The 16,525-nt window shown below is 44.8% G+C and overlaps 2 protein-coding genes across 2 annotated transcripts; both read right to left on the bottom strand.

Moving 5' to 3' along the window:
- Positions 1-158: 158 nt before the first annotated feature.
- LOC310806447 (protein phosphatase 1 regulatory subunit 3C-B-like) lies at positions 159-3,335 on the bottom strand. The gene is made up of 2 exons (XM_083672547.1): positions 3,212-3,335; positions 159-2,307 (listed from the first exon to the last, which is right to left on the bottom strand). Exon 2 carries the CDS (start codon positions 2,277-2,279, stop codon positions 1,362-1,364), a length of 918 nt encoding a protein of 305 aa, XP_083528673.1. The 5' UTR covers positions 2,280-2,307; positions 3,212-3,335; the 3' UTR covers positions 159-1,361.
- Positions 3,336-13,177: 9,842 nt separating this feature from the next.
- On the bottom strand, positions 13,178-13,885 carry fgfbp3 (fibroblast growth factor binding protein 3; the record flags this gene model as incomplete). The annotated part of the gene is made up of 1 exon (XM_083671068.1): positions 13,178-13,885. One exon carries the CDS (start codon positions 13,883-13,885, stop codon positions 13,178-13,180), a length of 708 nt encoding a protein of 235 aa, XP_083527194.1.
- Positions 13,886-16,525: the final 2,640 nt, after the last annotated feature.

Below are 16,525 nucleotides of genomic sequence, written 5' to 3'. Positions count from 1 at the left end.
ACAGGCCATTACTGGATGTGTCGTATATCTGGGCTCAAAGATCATGGTCAGTAGAGAGGACCCCAGTAGGAGACCCAGTAGGAGATGACAAGAGGGAAACAACAGTCTCCAACTCTTCACAGTCAAAAGACAAGACAAGAAACACTGTTGAATCATTCATTTTGCGCAATATAAAAGTTTATTTCTGAACACATACCATTCATACACACGTTGAAATGTGCAGACACTGTCTGGTGCAGAAAATGATTGTACATCATATCATCTTCAGAGACATGCTCCGTTCAGCCACACACTCACTCAACGCAGAATTACACTTGAGATGAACGGGTGAGAACATTCACTGTTCATACAGTCAACCAGGGGAGGCTGGTGGAGGTAGAAATCGGAGAACGGGCTCATTGTAATGCATGGAATGTAACAAGGAATGGTGACCAAACATGTATTTGATATCATTCCATGCATTACAACGAGTCTGTCCTCTGATTTGTACCCCCACCAGCCTCCCCCTGCAGTCTCACTGTTAGGCACAGTCTTGTAACACTGACCAGACAGTATCATGCCACCTATTGGGAAAGAGAAATCGACTGACAACAGCATGACACAACAGGCCATAAGAATTCCCTGTTTGTGTCTTCCAACTTCACTTCGAGACGTTGCATCAAATACAATATAAACATATACAAAGGGAAACAAGGGCAAGCAGACCAGTTAAAATGCTATTATGACGGTGCAAAATTACATAGAAGGTGCATATTTTGTAATTCTCATTATTCACTGTGCTGGGAAATTACACTCAAATTCACATTTCATTAAATTAGCTATAAGCCTTTTTTTCCAACTAGGAGTGGTACCATGCATCCCTGTCACTCACATTCACTGACACTCAAACCCTTCAACATGAAGGACATTCTACTGGTACCAATTCCACCACATAAGCTTATGATGATCTGGAGGGTCATTCAATCAGTGCATGATCATAAGTTCAAGGACCTACATGTACTGTACAAAGGCGACAGATTGTCAAACTTGAGTTTCAATGGAGATCAACTTTGCTTTACATCCAGCAGGATTTTGAGAAGGCACTTCACTACTTTACTCACGAATAAGAAGTAAAAGTTTTTCAATGTTCTTTTGATCATATTTCAGAACAATGTCTTAATGGTCAATTGACCAAATAGCAATAAAACCCCAACCATTATCCATATTGCTATACACGTTGTCTTGTTATCTGTGCTGAACAAGCTTCATTGCCATCAATGCAGCTTTTTAAGGAAAGTTAGGTTTCTACTGCCAGCAAGTAGCTTGAAGTCCAGCCAAGCAGCTATATACTGTTTCATGGAAGTTGAGGGTCTTTCTTGGGTTCACCAATAGGTGGCACCATTTTCAATTCGGCCCCAGCTTTGCCACCCAGGAAACAGTCCGCTTGACGTCCGAGGACTGCTGAACTGGTCAAACTCCATCTCCAGTAGTTTAACGCCATTCTTGTGTTCTGCTGGTTGCTTTCGCTCAGCAGGAGTAGTGACTTGCACGTCCTCTCCGTTCCACCCTATTGGCTTGAGGACGTAGTTTTTCCCATCGTTGTTGTCCCAATATGTCTGGTCCTTGCACTTGAAGCATATGCAGAACTCGACTCTGTTTTGGGGTGGCACGTAACCTGGCAGTTCGAAGACAAAGGCGAACGTGTCTGTATCCTGGCTGCTGTAGACGTTGTTCATGAAGGTGCTGTCAAATTCCGTGTAGCTTTTCCACGAGTCAAAGGTCACTCGGAGAGAGACTGATTTCTCAAAGCCGAGGTTACGGACCTTCACGGTGCCTGTGAGGGACTTCTCCTGGAGGGTGCAGTTCTCCAGGCAAACAGAGTTCTTCATCAGCCGGTTCCGGAAGCTCAGATAATCTGCAGCAGGCTGCATGAAGTCCAGTGCCAGACTTCGGACCGTGCTGATCTTCAGATCCATGGTGGCACTCCCAAGGTCTGTGAAGTCGAACTGCAGATCGGGTAGCACAGGCTCCTTGTCGAACTGGGAGAAGACGTGAATGGCTGTGAGGGACATGCCTTTGGAGTCGGCGAAGACCACCCTCTTCTTGCCCTTGGTTTTGGGACTCTTCCAGCCCAGACAGGGGGCTTCTAGAGGTTGTTGGGAGCTGATGCAAGGACGGAGGGGTTTATAGTGGTTCACCCGGTTCCTCCGCAAGTCCTCGTAGGAACTGAGGAAACTCCTTAGAGGCGGAGAGTGTGTGATGTACATCTGCATGTCCACTGGCATTATTGGGCCCGGCATTGGAGTTGGATTTAATATATGGAGTACTCTAACAAAAGGGGAGACAAATGGTTACAATTTTAACACAGTGGATCAAACTTATAAGATATATTTACACAGTCATCGAACACTTTAGGAACACCTGTACACCTTCTCATGGTGGGAGGTGGTGTAATGGTGTGAGGATTGTTTTCTTGGCACACCTTGGGCCCGTTAATAGCGATCAATCATCGCTTGAATGCCACAGCCTATTTGAGTATTGTTGCTGACCATGTGCATCCACAATTTATCCATCTTCTAATGGCTACTTCCAGCATGACAATGCACTGCATCACAAAGCAAAAGTCGTCTCAAACAGGTTTCATGAACATGACAATGAGTTCAGTGTTCTTCAGTGGCCTTCCCAGTCACCAGACCTGAATCCAATACAACACCTTTGCGATGTGGTAGAACAGGACATTCAGAGCTTGAAAGTGAACCTGAAAAAATGAATTGCGTGATGCAATCATGTCATCATGGAACAGAATCTCAAAGGAATGTTTCCAGCATCTTGTGGAATCAATGCCACAAAGAATTGAGGCTGTTTTGAGAGCAAAGGCTGACCAGTTGTTGGTCAGCAACAATACTCAAATAGGCTGTGGCATTCAAGCGATGATTGATTGGTATTAACGGACCCAAAGTGTGCCAAGAAAACATTCCCCACACCATTACACCACCTCCATCATGAGAAGGTGTACAGGTGTTCCTAATACAGTGTTCGGTGAGTGTATGTTAGAACATACAGCTTATTAGCTGTGATGCAATTCCCCAGGGTAACATTATATTAAAATAATAATAATAAACGAAATGCTTCACTTTCGTTGTCAAATTCCAAACTTTATCTCACATCCCATGCACTGTCCGAGTACAACATCATAAACATCTCACTTTTAATCTGAAACAATTATCCTTACCTCGTGGCACTGATAGAACGCAACGACGGGTCCCAAGTAAATTAGTTTAAGCGCGATATACTTCTGCAATCTCAGTTTATTTCAAGTACTTCGCCATGAGTTCATGGCTTGCAGTCACACCCCCCTCGTCCTTGCTCTGCAGCTCGGTCTCCCTGCGCACCGGTGATTTCAACTGGCACATCGAGGTACTTTGCATATTCCGTCACATGGTTCCTCAAACAAACCAATGAAACATTTGAGGAGTTTATAGGTTCAACCAATCGGAGCAAAATATGTCTTGGAGGCTAGCCAATCCACATGGGATGTTGAGTATGCGAGGTCTATGGTGTGAATACCTCTGTAACACACTTTCCATTTGAGAATCAATATAGACCCCTGCTGGTGTAACCGCTGTGTTACAGTTTGTTCATTATTCAGATCATTTGATCGTTACTATTTTTTCTTCCATGGAGAATGATAAGGTAGAGAACAAGTAATACACGGAAAATATGTCACTACATTGAAATCCAATCCGAAAAAGTCCTTCATCTGAACTCAAATGTTAGTTTAGATGTGTTCATTGTTTTATGTATCCTCTTGATTTAGTGCCTTTTCACGAACATTCATAATCTACTATTTTTACGTCATTGAATTTAATGTTTTGTAGTGGATGTGGTTCTTCTAGTCAGTAGTGTAACTTCTGCCAGCGTTGACAAGAGAGCTATTTAAATCGTATTTATTTACTCACTTGGTGTTGGGCCACAGTCATCAGTTAATCATTATCCATCTGCTGGGTACCAAATGAACCATTGTGAACCCATTCAAATTAGATTGAAATGTACTTAAACCTCCTTAAAAGAATAAAACAAGTCAAATCTATTTTACACTGTAATCTTTCTGGGTTGATACTTTCCTTTACAAATGACTGACTCAAATTTGAACTTTTGGAAACATCAGCAAACCACTGGTCCTTTTGTGATACCAACCCTAGTCTGTCTGTCTTCCCCTATCACAGATGAACATTAAATGTTTTGTAATATTGTTTGCGTCTCAATTGAGCAACCATAACCATAATAATAACCATAATCATTTTGTCAACACAAATTATGCATTATCCCTGAGAATTACAGATTGTCATCTCTCCGTGCTTTTTTTTAATTTATTTTTTTACACTTTGGACTCATTGTATATACACACTCACACGTCCTCAAAGGAGTTATCAATATCACCGTTTGACTGTGTGTCAAGGTTGACCTGCACAACACAATAAAGCCACATTTCTACCTCACACTGCTCTGGAATCAGCTCATTCTCCTATCTAATCAGCTACTGCCAATCCAGTCTATTTTAAAACGCTCTTGTTTTAATCAAACATTAACATTAACCGGGCTAAAAAAAGAGAATGTTGTGTCACCTTGATAGTGGAGTCAATGACTTGTGTAGGAGCCTACCGGTCAGTCGGCATGTTTACATGTCCATGCAGTGTCAACACTGATTCGTGGCCAGTGGGTCAGGAGAGGAGAGCTCAATGTTGAATGGCTGAAAAAGCTGTCACATGTTTTGGCGAGGAACTGATGAAACTATTCCTCTTTTCTTTGCACTGACACAAGTGTTAAGAGATCTACAGTAAGTCACCATGGATACAGTACGGCAGTCGAGCTATGCTGTATCGCACTGTGCTTTTATCAAAGCATCTGATATTTGTTATGAATGCACTTGAGGGCAGTAAAGAGTCTCAAAGAGAGACTCATTCAAGAAGAGGGTGAAGAATGTGATTCTTCTCTCCTCTTCAACCTGACTCAGCTGAAAAGAGAAGAACAGAGCCCGTACAGTAAAGAAGGGAAAGAGGAACAGCAGAGCAGACTGGAGCAGGGAAGACAGGGGGCAGACATTTTATTTTATTTGACCTGAGGGGGGGATGGGGATCCAGCAATGTCGGGACACAGGCAGCTAGCCAGCGGCCCCAACCATGCCTCTTGTTTTGGCTGTCAGCCTGTCGCTCTTTGGGATTGTATCGGACTTGAAACCCCGTCAGGGTCACTTGAGCTCCATCTATTTGAGAGCAAAGTTACAAAGTGCAGTTAGGTCAAGATACGGACGGTTTTCGAGTGGGCGGTCTGTCATACGATGAAGGATTTCCCAAATGTGGCCTCACACAGAATGTTGGTCAGTGAATCTGCTTGTTGGGGTTTGGGTTTGAAGCTTGGGGCCCCCTCACAATCTAGACAAAGTACGCAAACATATTTGTTTAAACAAAACAAAAAAAAGAAGTTGGCCATAATGCCAATAAACCAATGAGGATGCAAGAAAATGTTAATAAATTGAACCTTGTTTTTTTGTGATCTTCTAATAATACGCAAGACCAGAGGTTTTCCCACGCAGTCAATGTATAATGATATGAGGGTTATAATGGTATGAGTCAAATTCTCTGCATTTTACACTGGTATTATGTGTGTCATGTTTGACTTCTGTGCCAATCCTATATGGAGCACTTGGATCTGTGTTACACACATGACTGTAACCCAGTATAGGATAGCCCTGAATAACCCGCTGGCAGGGGGCAAAGGGGTGTGTTTGTTAAAAGAGGGCATCAACCAACCCCCCCCCCCCCCCCTCCCTCTCTCTCTCTTACCCCTTTATCTCCTTCCATCCCCTCTCCTCAACCAACCCCCCCCCCACCCTCTCTCTCTCTCGCTCTCTCTCTCTCTCTTCCACGCTCCTCTCTCTCTCTCTTCCATGCTATTGGCAGGATCATGCAGTGGCAGCGTGATGAGGCCTTTGCTCTGCCGAGCCAGGGGTTGGCACGGCTGATGGGGTGAGCAGCACTAGGACAGACAGACAGTCCCTCCTTGTGCGGTGGAGACCCCACAGGTGCAGTCATGCTGGAAATAGAAGAAAACAAGCCTGATTGATGTGTGATCTATGTGCAGAGGTAGATATGGATATGCCAAGGACATGAAAGAGTTTGAAGGAATAGCTTAAGGGGTAACTTAAATATATGGTGCAAGGTTGCCAAGCCGGTTTGATTATCTTTTAATAATTTGATTGAAATATTCAGGTTAACTCGGGTGATGGGCAAAGTGTACACATAAGTACACATGCCTCCATGCATGCACACATGCACACATGCATGTATACACACACACACACACACACACATACACACACACACATACACACACATACACACACACACACACACACACACACACACACACACACACACACACACACACATTATTGGCCTGGATTCCCTTCTGAAAGAGGTCTTTCAACCTCAATAAGACTTCGAGGTTAGATAAATAACAAATCACACACACACTGAAATACACAAAGCCAACAATTCCACTCTCTGCTGTTTGTATTCCAGGTCAGTTCTCTTGTATGTGTAGTGTAAATCATACACATATTACAACTCAATTCCATTGCACTGAAATACAATGCAATAAACTAAACTATAATGTCACAGTATGTTAATAATTACAGCATTACTGTACAGTCCAGTAGAGGCTGGATCTAGAAATCGGAGGACGGGCTCATTGTAATGCATGGAATGGAATAGGGAAGTGGAATGGAATAAGGAAAGTTTAGCATGGAATGGAATGAGGAATGGTACCAAACACGTGCGTTTGATACTATTCCTCACTCCATTCCATGCATTACAATGAGCCCGTCCTGCGATTTCTACCTCCACTTGCCTCCCCTGCTAAACACAGGTAAAAGTGGAACTTAAAGCAAAGTTTCACTGAATTTATTTTGTAACCATAGCAACGATGATCAAACGAAGCCTAAAGTGGTGGTGGACACTTGTAGTGAGTCATGCACTCCAGCAGAGGGCAACAGCTTCTCTTTATACTGTCGGTGGCAGCAGAACATGCCTGCTTTAAAAATACAGCATTGATATTATTCAAACTAAAATATTATAGGAACTTTTCCAAATGTGCTCCAGCATTGAGCTTATAAAACAACCCACTGTCCACTTTTACATACAAAGGAAAAGGTACAAGAGCAGGGGAATAGTTAAAGGGATAGTTCACTCAAATTGGTTCCTTGATGTGAAATGAGTCTATGGACAAGGACACCTGTGTTCTGTTTATCTGGCCATTGTCACTAACCGCTAGACTTAACAATTAGCATGTTTAACAAAAGTCCAATGCAAGTCAATGGTACCTAAATTAGCATGTTTGAAATGGAATTCTTAAATCATCCCAAATTCTCTGAAAAGTCTCAGTTACTTCATTTAAATGAAGTGTCTGGTAAAACATGCTAACCTTTGGCGGTAGTGACGGTGCCCAGATAAACAGAACCAAAGTGTGGATTGAAGTCTGTCCTTGTCTGTAGAATCTTTAAAGGCTAAGGAACCAAATATGTGATTTTGTAATTTGGGTGAACAATCCCTTTAAGCTACCCCAACTAAAATGCAAACAATCCCAGCCCTCCCTCCCTCTAATGGGTATATGGGCTCAAAGCAGTGCATATGATCACACATTACATGGGTCAGTCAGTGTGTAAAACACCAAAGCTATGAGTAAATCACCCTGAATAAAGGGTTAACATTAAGACCATGACAGATGAGCTGCTGGTAGAAAAGGATTTAGCTTTAAGATGTTGTTCAATGTAAAGCTCAATGTAGAGCATATTAGCACGTAACTGGAGCAGTAACACTATACACATTCACACGTTGTGAGTGTCTGTTGTCCCTGTTTTCCGTTGAATTGGAATGTGGGATCCTTCGCTCTTGTTACAGTTCCACAAAGAGACCCTTCAGTTCTAGATTAATCCTGTACATTGAGACCCTGCCTACTTTTTACAAATGGGAATGAACTTAGAGCAAAACAGCAAGATTGTTAAGGAAGAGTGAAAAGAGACTGGGGGGGATGGAGGGGGTGGGGGGGGGGGGTCTTGCTGTGAGGCTGTGTGAGTACCAGGGGAGGCTGGTGGAGGCCGAAATCGGAGGAGAGGCTCATTGTAATGCATGGAATAGATTGAGGAATGGTATCAAACCACATGTGTTTGATACCGACTCTCACGCCATTCCTCATTCCATTCCATGCATTGCAATGAGCCTCTCCTCCGATGTCTGCCTCCAGCAGCCTCCCCTGGTGGGCATCCATCCAGGACCCTTTATGGCTGCTATTTTCTGGATCTATGGGAGATGTGACCCACACTGCTCTACTTTAGTGTGTGCTTGAAGGACAGGGACATTTGGAAAGAGGGCCACCGTGGAGATGTGGAGGGTAGGGTGAGGGGGCACTGGCAGGACGCCTGCTCCAGGGGGCTGACAGCCAAGTGAACACCCTATGAATTCTATGGGACGGGGGGGAAAGGTGGGAGGGGAGAGGATAGATGGGAGAGAGGGATTTAGGCAAGGGGGTGAATGGGGAGATAGAACTTTGGGGAGATGTGTTACTTATTTGCATGGGGTGTCCGAGCGCTATCCAAAGGGATGTAGCTCTCTCTGGTTCTCCATCCCGATGTGTGTAGGCGCCCCCAGTACTCAACGTGAAGCTTAGACATTTTGGAAACACTCAATACTGTAGCTAAAGCAATATACAATGTATAAATGGAATATATTTGCATAATGAGGGATGTTGGATTCTGACAGGAGTTTATCCAGATACAAACAAACAAATAAAGATGTATCAACCGTTTCTGAGGTGATTGCGTTGCAATCAACACCAAGTAATGGTTGGTTTACTTATTCAGTTATCACCAAAAACACCTGTATAAATGACTTCTCCTGATTACAAGGCAGGGCTTATATGGTCACTGTTCCTCTTTAACAATTTCAGTTGAGATAGTTGAGATATAACATAGTTTTAACAGCTCCTTTTTACTCAAGGGGAGGACATTCTCAGTGCGTTACAATGAGCCCAGCCTCCGATTTCTACCTCCACCAGCCTCCCCTGGAGTGAAGAGAAGTTTTTGAGGATGGTGAAGATGACTTACTAACGTAGGCGGAAGCATGGGTAGATGGGTAGAGCTCCCACCATTGTATTGCATTTACACACACACACACACACACACACACACACACACACACACACACACACTGATACACTGATAACCTTTAGTGGTAAGCATTGATAATCTACTGTATTAGTGGTGATACTATTACTATTAATGAGTAAGTATTCCTGCATTTATAAACATTTAGAAAGTGTCCTATGAGCCCATATGGACTGGTCACCGTTGGAAGGTACAATACACTTAAACTGATCAAATGATACCAGTCAATATAAACATGTATTACTACTTAAGCATGTATAATGTATCAATAATGTTATTATTAAGTGTTACCCCCATGGTATGTACCAAGGCCCTAGTAGTGAATGAACATCCTCTCCCAGTCATGCCTCTCTCTAGGCTACTGGGGTGACTAGGCTGTTGGGGAGACTGGGGTGACTGGGGAGACTGGGGTGACTGGGGAGACTGGGGTGACTGGGGAGACTGGGGTGACTGGGGTGACTGGGGAGACTGGGGTGACTGGGGAGACTGGGGTGACTGGGGAGACTGGAGTGACTGGGAAGACTGGGGTGACTGGGGAGACTGGGGTGACGGGGGAGACTGGAGTGACTGGGGAGACTGGGGTGACTAGGGTAACTGGGGTGACTGGGGAAACTGGAGTGACTGGGTGACTAGGCTGCTGGGGTGACTGGGGAGACTGGGATAACTGGAGTGACTGGAAAGACTGGGGTGACTGGGGTGACTGGGGAGACTGGGGTGACTGGGGTGACTAGGGTGACTGGGGTGATTAGGGTGACTGGGGTGACTAGGGTGACTGGGATGACTAGGGTGACTGGGATGACTAGGCTGCTGGGGAGACTGGGGTGACTGGGGAGACTGGGGAGACTGGGGTAACTGGGGTGACAGGGGTGACTGGGGCCCCAGAGCCTGGGCAGAGGCATGCATCTAAATCTCTCCTCTCTTTGTCTATGAGAGAAGAGGAGAGGAGAGGATAGGAAGACTATTGGCATTCCTTTCCCTCCTCTCTCTCTGTCTCTCCCCCCTTCTCTATCTCTCTCCCTCCTATCTATCTGCTCTCTCTCTCTCTCTCTCTCTCTCTCTCTCTCTCTCTCTGTCTCTCCCCCCTCCTCTCTCTCTCCCTCCTATCTCTCTGCTATCTCCCTCCCTCCCTGTCTCTCTCTCTCTCTCTCACACACACACATACACACACACACACACACACACACACACACACACACACACACTGTCTGTTCTCCTGCCTCTTCTCATGATAGATAGCGGTTGCTGATGTAAATGAGTGTCTTGGAGCAGTCGGGGGCGTCGAAGGGGTATCATCACCTCGTCATGCTGATTTTACGGCCGAGGGATCGGGATTGAACTGCTGTCTTTCGTTTTAATATTTCTTCAAAGAATAATTCATGTCAAAAAAGTATATAGATGTACAATTGCCTTAAAGGATTGTCAGACATTGTTATGAACCCCATCCATCCATGCTATCTTTGATATGTCAAAGAAAATTGTTACAATTATGTAGGCCGAGCTGGCAGTGACGGGAGAAGGCCATGAGCAATGCAGGGACAATTGGAGAAAAGTTGTTTTGTGTTTTTCAGAGTGGGAAACAGTCACAGGGGGGCTGCATCTCCTGGGAGGTAAATGTCTGGTTCAAGGGAGAGGAGATAGGAGAGACAGATGACTGTCAGCCAGGCAGACCTCTTTTGATTCACTCCCTCCGGCGCTGGGTTGGCCAACATAATACACACTCAAAGAGACCACACACACACACACACACACACACACACACTCACACACACATGCACACACACACGCCTGCACATGTGTGCGTACACACAAGCTGTATTAATTTTGGTTGGTATAATCAATCCCAATGACGTCAATTCCAATGGCTTAAAAAAAAAACACTCTTGCATTGTTGCAAAAAGCAGAAAAGCAGCATCACACAAAACAGGACAAACAAGCACAGATCAGGCATTATGATCCCTGCCACAAAACAAAAACAACAATTAGTCTTCTTGATTCAATACCTCTTTAGCAACTGAGTCTGACACCTCAACAGTAGTGCCAGGGGGGTACCCCCTGCCATCAGCTAGAATTAGCAGTGAGTCACACAATGGTCTGTTTGTTGTCTGAAGCCACTAGCCTGGTGCTCTTACCATGCCTTTCACAAACAACACCATAGCGACAGCCTGCGCCCACCAGACACACAGTATTTCATACCTCCAATGCTGAACAGATAGCTTTTCAATTGAAAATGACTGAATATGATATATATATATACGATAGAATTCATTCAATTGATTGAACTGAATGTCACATTTTGCGGTCAGTTCAGTGGTATGGTACTGTGCTGTATGTCTCATGAAGGGAGTCTTATAAATCACGGGTGAGAAAAGGATGTTGTTGTTGTCGTTGTTGTTTACTGTTTCCTGTTTACGTCTTTAGTGCCTGTTTGGTGTCAGCGGAGTCACAGAGAACAGCGTTTTTATGTACCCATTGACTTATGCGGGTGGAAACCAGTGGAGACTGGTGGAGCCTGATTGTGATGCTCATTGTAATGCACGGAATGGAATGAGGAACGGTATCAAACACAGTTTTAAATGCTGAGACGTCTGACATGTCTGTCCACATGACTGATTCTGTTTCACGGGGCAGTCACCTAGGGGTGAGGACGACGTGGCGATCGATGGTCTGTCACAGTGAGGTGTCTCTCCCGTGTGATTCAGCTCCCTCTGTTATTTCCTCCCATGTCAAACACCTTGAAATGCATCACGACTTGTTTACTTGATGTTGTGTGAATTCTTCTTCCCTATGTGGCGTCTGCGGTTCTCAGACTTACTGACCTCTACTCTCCCAACCCAGAATTCAATTAACCTCAAAGTATTCTCGTTTGGTCTCCCACACATGACCCTATGACAACTTAACAAGACATGAAATGATGTTGGGGTTAGTAATTTACCAGCTGAAATGATATGGCTTATGTTGACTAACTGTTGTGCTGGTTTGAAATGAAATAAATGACACATTGAGAGATGAACTTCCCTGGTACATCAGGGCTGATATCTAATTCTGACTTTTTAATCATCCTCAACAAATAGCCTAATAATTGTCCCATAAGTCTAGGCTCATGTGTTACTGTATCTGAACTCCGTTGTAATGGAAGAACCTGTGGATCAGGGGAGGCTGGTGGAGGTAGAAATCGGAGGATGGGGTCATTGTAATGCATCGAATGAAATAAGGAATGGTATCAAAGGGATTAGAATGAGGAATGGTATCAAACATTTGATACCATTCCTGATTCCATTCCGTGCATCACAATGAGCCTGTCCTCCGATTTCTACCTCCACCAGCCTCCCCTGCTGTGGACACACATAGCTGCTTATCTAACGCTAGTAGCCAAGGGCTAATCACAGAGGAAAGAAGGTATTTAGATTTATAGAGGAACGTCTCCCGACTATTCTGTATCCATGTTCATTTCCTGTGACGTGTTATTGTCAAGACAACGTGTTATACTGTACAATAGATTCTGAATAAGGCGTTATTTTCCTAAGCTAATTCTCAGTGTGTTGTTTGTATGTATGCTATCCTTTGGTTTCATTTTTGGTCATTTATCAGGTATCATTTATCTGTTTTCAACTGAAGCATGTCAGTGTTCTATAATGATCTGATTTTATCCTTGTCATCACTGTTGTTTATCAACGAGCCACACGCATGTTCAATGGTTGTAAAGTACTGTGTGTTTATTCACAGGTAGAATTCTCCAAGCTGTGTTAAAGTTCAAAAATATAAATCTGATATAAGTGTAGGGACTACAATTAAACAAGAGCAAACATTTTTCAGTTGAAAATTAAATTAGTCTCACAAGAAAACGAAGAACATCAAAACTACATCTCTGAAGATCCTCATAATTGTATCACTTTGTACAAACAATATTTTGTTGACCTAGCGACGATGTGGATCTAGCACAGAGGTGGCAGCTAAAAGAAGTCCGTGAGCTTCGTCCTTCTAACCTTCGAAGAACTTGACGAAGAAGGAGCAGACAGAGTGCCATCCCTCTGCACAGTACGTCTCCACAGGCTCCATGTCGTTCACCTCGCCATCCCTCTCCTCCGCCGACCTAGTCCTCTTCTTCTCCTCTTCCTTTTCCTTCTTCTCCATCATCTCAGTAACCAGGGGTGCTGGATCCTTCTTCTTTCCTCCCCCTTTCCCCTTCTTCTTCTCCTCCTCCTCCTCCTCCTCCTCCTCCTCCTTCCGTCCTCCAGCGTCCCCGCTCCTCTCCGTGAGCTTCATGTGGGACTCCATGGGGGCTTTTTTACAGATGCGGGTCTTCAGCACCTTCTCCCCGTCGCAAGCGTTCCTCCTCTTTTTCAGTTTGCCGACCAGCTGCTTCCAGTACTGGCTGGACTTGGTGCCGTAGGCCTGGCACAGGTCTGGCTGGCCGCTGTAGCGGCACCAGTAGGTCTGGTCCTCCTTGGAGCTGCAGCTCACCAGCAGCGCCACCAGGCCCTCTCCGGAGGTCTCCCAGGTGCAGCTGTGGCCCTCCTTGGTGGTGAGCTCTCCGGAGCCCGGGACAGACTTGTTCTTGGTCTTCTTGCTGCCAACTGGAGGCGGCGATGGCTGCTGGGGTTTGTCATCGAGGCTCTGTCGCTTGGCCTGGGTGCCGGGCAGGGTAGGGAGGCACAGGAGAAAGAACATGGCCCATAGGAGGTTCATGGTGAAGGGGGGAGGTTACGGCAACTCGGAGGGGGCTCTTTAGTCAAGTGCAGCCAAGCATCAGCAACACACCCCGAGAGGAGAACAGAATGGGATGCGCCTTGACTAAAAGACCTGCAGGGAGAGGAGAGAGAGAAACCTGAGTGAGTAAAAAAAATAAACTTTTTTTTTTTTAAATTATGCATGCATTTCCTTTTACTTCAGAAACGTGTTTAATTAAGTTGTCGGACCTGGCCTAGGTTTTCAATGCTGTAATTAGAAACATATTATAATAAAATGTAATTTCCGTCTTAATTCACAACCGATATTTCTTTGTTTCAAAACACATTAACAACACTGATGCTGTTTGGTTTCAGTGCACCTGTTTCCAGATAAATCATCATCCAAATTGCTACTCCTTTTTTTGTACCTCATTGTAAAGCAATAAGACGTGAAAGCGTCTCGCTTCCTCTCTTCAGACGCCAAGGATCTCTCTAGGTCTGCATAACATGAGCGTAATGTGCGTCGAAAACAAAGACATGCACCAAAACAAATCCTCCCCAGCCCCTCACGCTCCTGCACTTCATTAATAAGTAACCAGTAGGTGATGTGCTTCTCTATGTTTCTAACTTAAAGAACTAACAACAAAATACACTTATACAACCATCCTCAGTCTCAAGATGTGTTACTGTCGATGTGTTGCACTTACCATGTGGAGGCCCAAGTGTCTGCTGCGATGTGAGAAAGAGGGGGCCGGGACGCTTTCATAAAAGGGGGGAAAGGGATAAAGGAGGAGTGGGAGGGGTAGAGAGGGGTAGAGAGGGGGATAAATAGATTTAGCCAGACCTCCCTAAAGCATGGCCCCTCCCCACATCGCCCCTCCTCACATCACCCCTCCCAACCCCCAACCTCAAGACAGTATTGTGTGTGTGTGTGTGTGTGTGTGTGTGTGTGTGTGTGGGCGCATACATGTGTGTTATGTGTGGTATGTGTATTATGTGTGTTATGTGCGATGACCCATGCTTCCTAAATCGCCACCGTGAACAACTGTGAACAATTAACATTCAAAAGAATGCACAGAGTGTTTTATTCTATTTTGATGAACATGTATCATAAACAATAACACTGTAACCCAGTATTAATAATGGAATTTCTTTTTTTTTCATTTGTCTACAATCATTTAGGACACGATTGACTTTCCGAATGACAATGCTCTTTCCACAGAGTGTGTGTGTGTGTGTGTGTGTGTGGGGGGGGGGGGGTATGACCCAGATTCCATTTTGAGCAGAGGTGTTTTCTCTATCCATCTGTTTGTGTCCAGAACAACATGGTTAGACAAAGTCACTGGGGGGAGACTTGGCCAAAGGAATGGCCAAAGGCTTAAGTGACAATGTGCTGTGTAGGACAGCCAGAGGCTGAGGGTGTTGTTGGTGCCAACCTAGGCCCACGGTGGTCCTCTCAGTGGGAGATCCTGGGCACAGGATGAGGGGTGGAGGTTATGTACAGACCACACTAGCTTTGTAGTTTGTGTGGTGTGTGGTGTGTGGTGTGTGTGTGTGTGTGTGTGTGTGTGTGTGTGTCTATCTGTCTGTCTGTGTCTGTCTGTCTGTCTGTCTGTCTGTCTGTCTGTCTGTCTGTGTGTGTGTGTGTGTGTGTGTGTGTGTGTGTGTGTGTGTGTGTGTGTGTGTCTGTCTGTCTGTCTGTCTGTCTGTGTGTGTGTGTGTGTGTGTGTGTGTGTGTGTGTGTGTGTGTGTGTGCTTCTAGTGTGTATCAAGTGTGTATCATACATTATTTAGGTCCTACCCCCTCTTGGGGTTTTTGTTGGAGGGGGGGGGATTGGGATGATGGGAGGATGTGCACAAAAGTGGACAGGTGCTCCTCCTTCCTCCTAAATCCCTTTCTTTCTAAGCTCCCTTTCTTGTTATCTGTCATAGGTGGATGGAGAGGGATAGAGGGATGTCACAGTGGGAGGCAACTAAGACAGCAGCCCCCTCTGGTGGTGTGCAGATGTCCTGCGTGCCATGTAGCCCCTCGTGAATAGCCTACATCGTGTTTTGTCATGTGTATTATGTGCAATGTCTCTTATACAGCTGTGAGACCAATTGCCCAATAGTGGGACAAGAACATGTTCTTAATCTGAATCTGATGAAGGAATGGAATGATAATAACACTGATGATGAATGATAATAATACGTTTCTTAAAGTGATTTTCAGAAATATTCTTTTCTGACAGTTTCATACATTACAATCGAAGCGCATCCCATTATGTATCCGTACACGTGTGTTTGATATCATTCCTCATTCCATTCCATGCATTACAATGAGCCCGTCCTCCACTTTCTGCCGAAACCAGCTTCCACTGGACTACACCATGCAGTCTACTTCAGACTACTGGCTGTATCAGTCGTATTATGTCATGTGATTCGCTCCAGTAGCTATTAGCGACCAGCCCGGGTCATACAGAGTTTGTCTCAAGCCTTGTTTACCTGGCAAGGTTACTGTCTGACAAGAGAGACAACACAAAGGCTCCAGCCTTTCAACAATTACGGTCTAGTAGCTCTTAAATTACTGGTCATTTTAGCCTTTCACTCCTGAGAGCACCAACCCCATTCACAGAGAACATAATTAAGTAGCTGTATAGGGCTTTGATATGTTGGCACA

Source organism: Argentina silus (assembly GCF_951799395.1).
Source record: "Argentina silus genome assembly, chromosome: 6".
Taxonomy (NCBI): Eukaryota; Metazoa; Chordata; class Actinopteri; order Argentiniformes; family Argentinidae; genus Argentina; species Argentina silus.
This window is presented reverse-complemented; position numbering and strand designations above follow the sequence as displayed.

What these genes read in the sequence shown, in the direction of transcription:
- LOC310806447 (XM_083672547.1), bottom strand. Translation starts at nt 2,279, where the DNA reads ATGCCGGGCCCAATAATGCCAGTGGACATGCAGATGTACATCACACAC.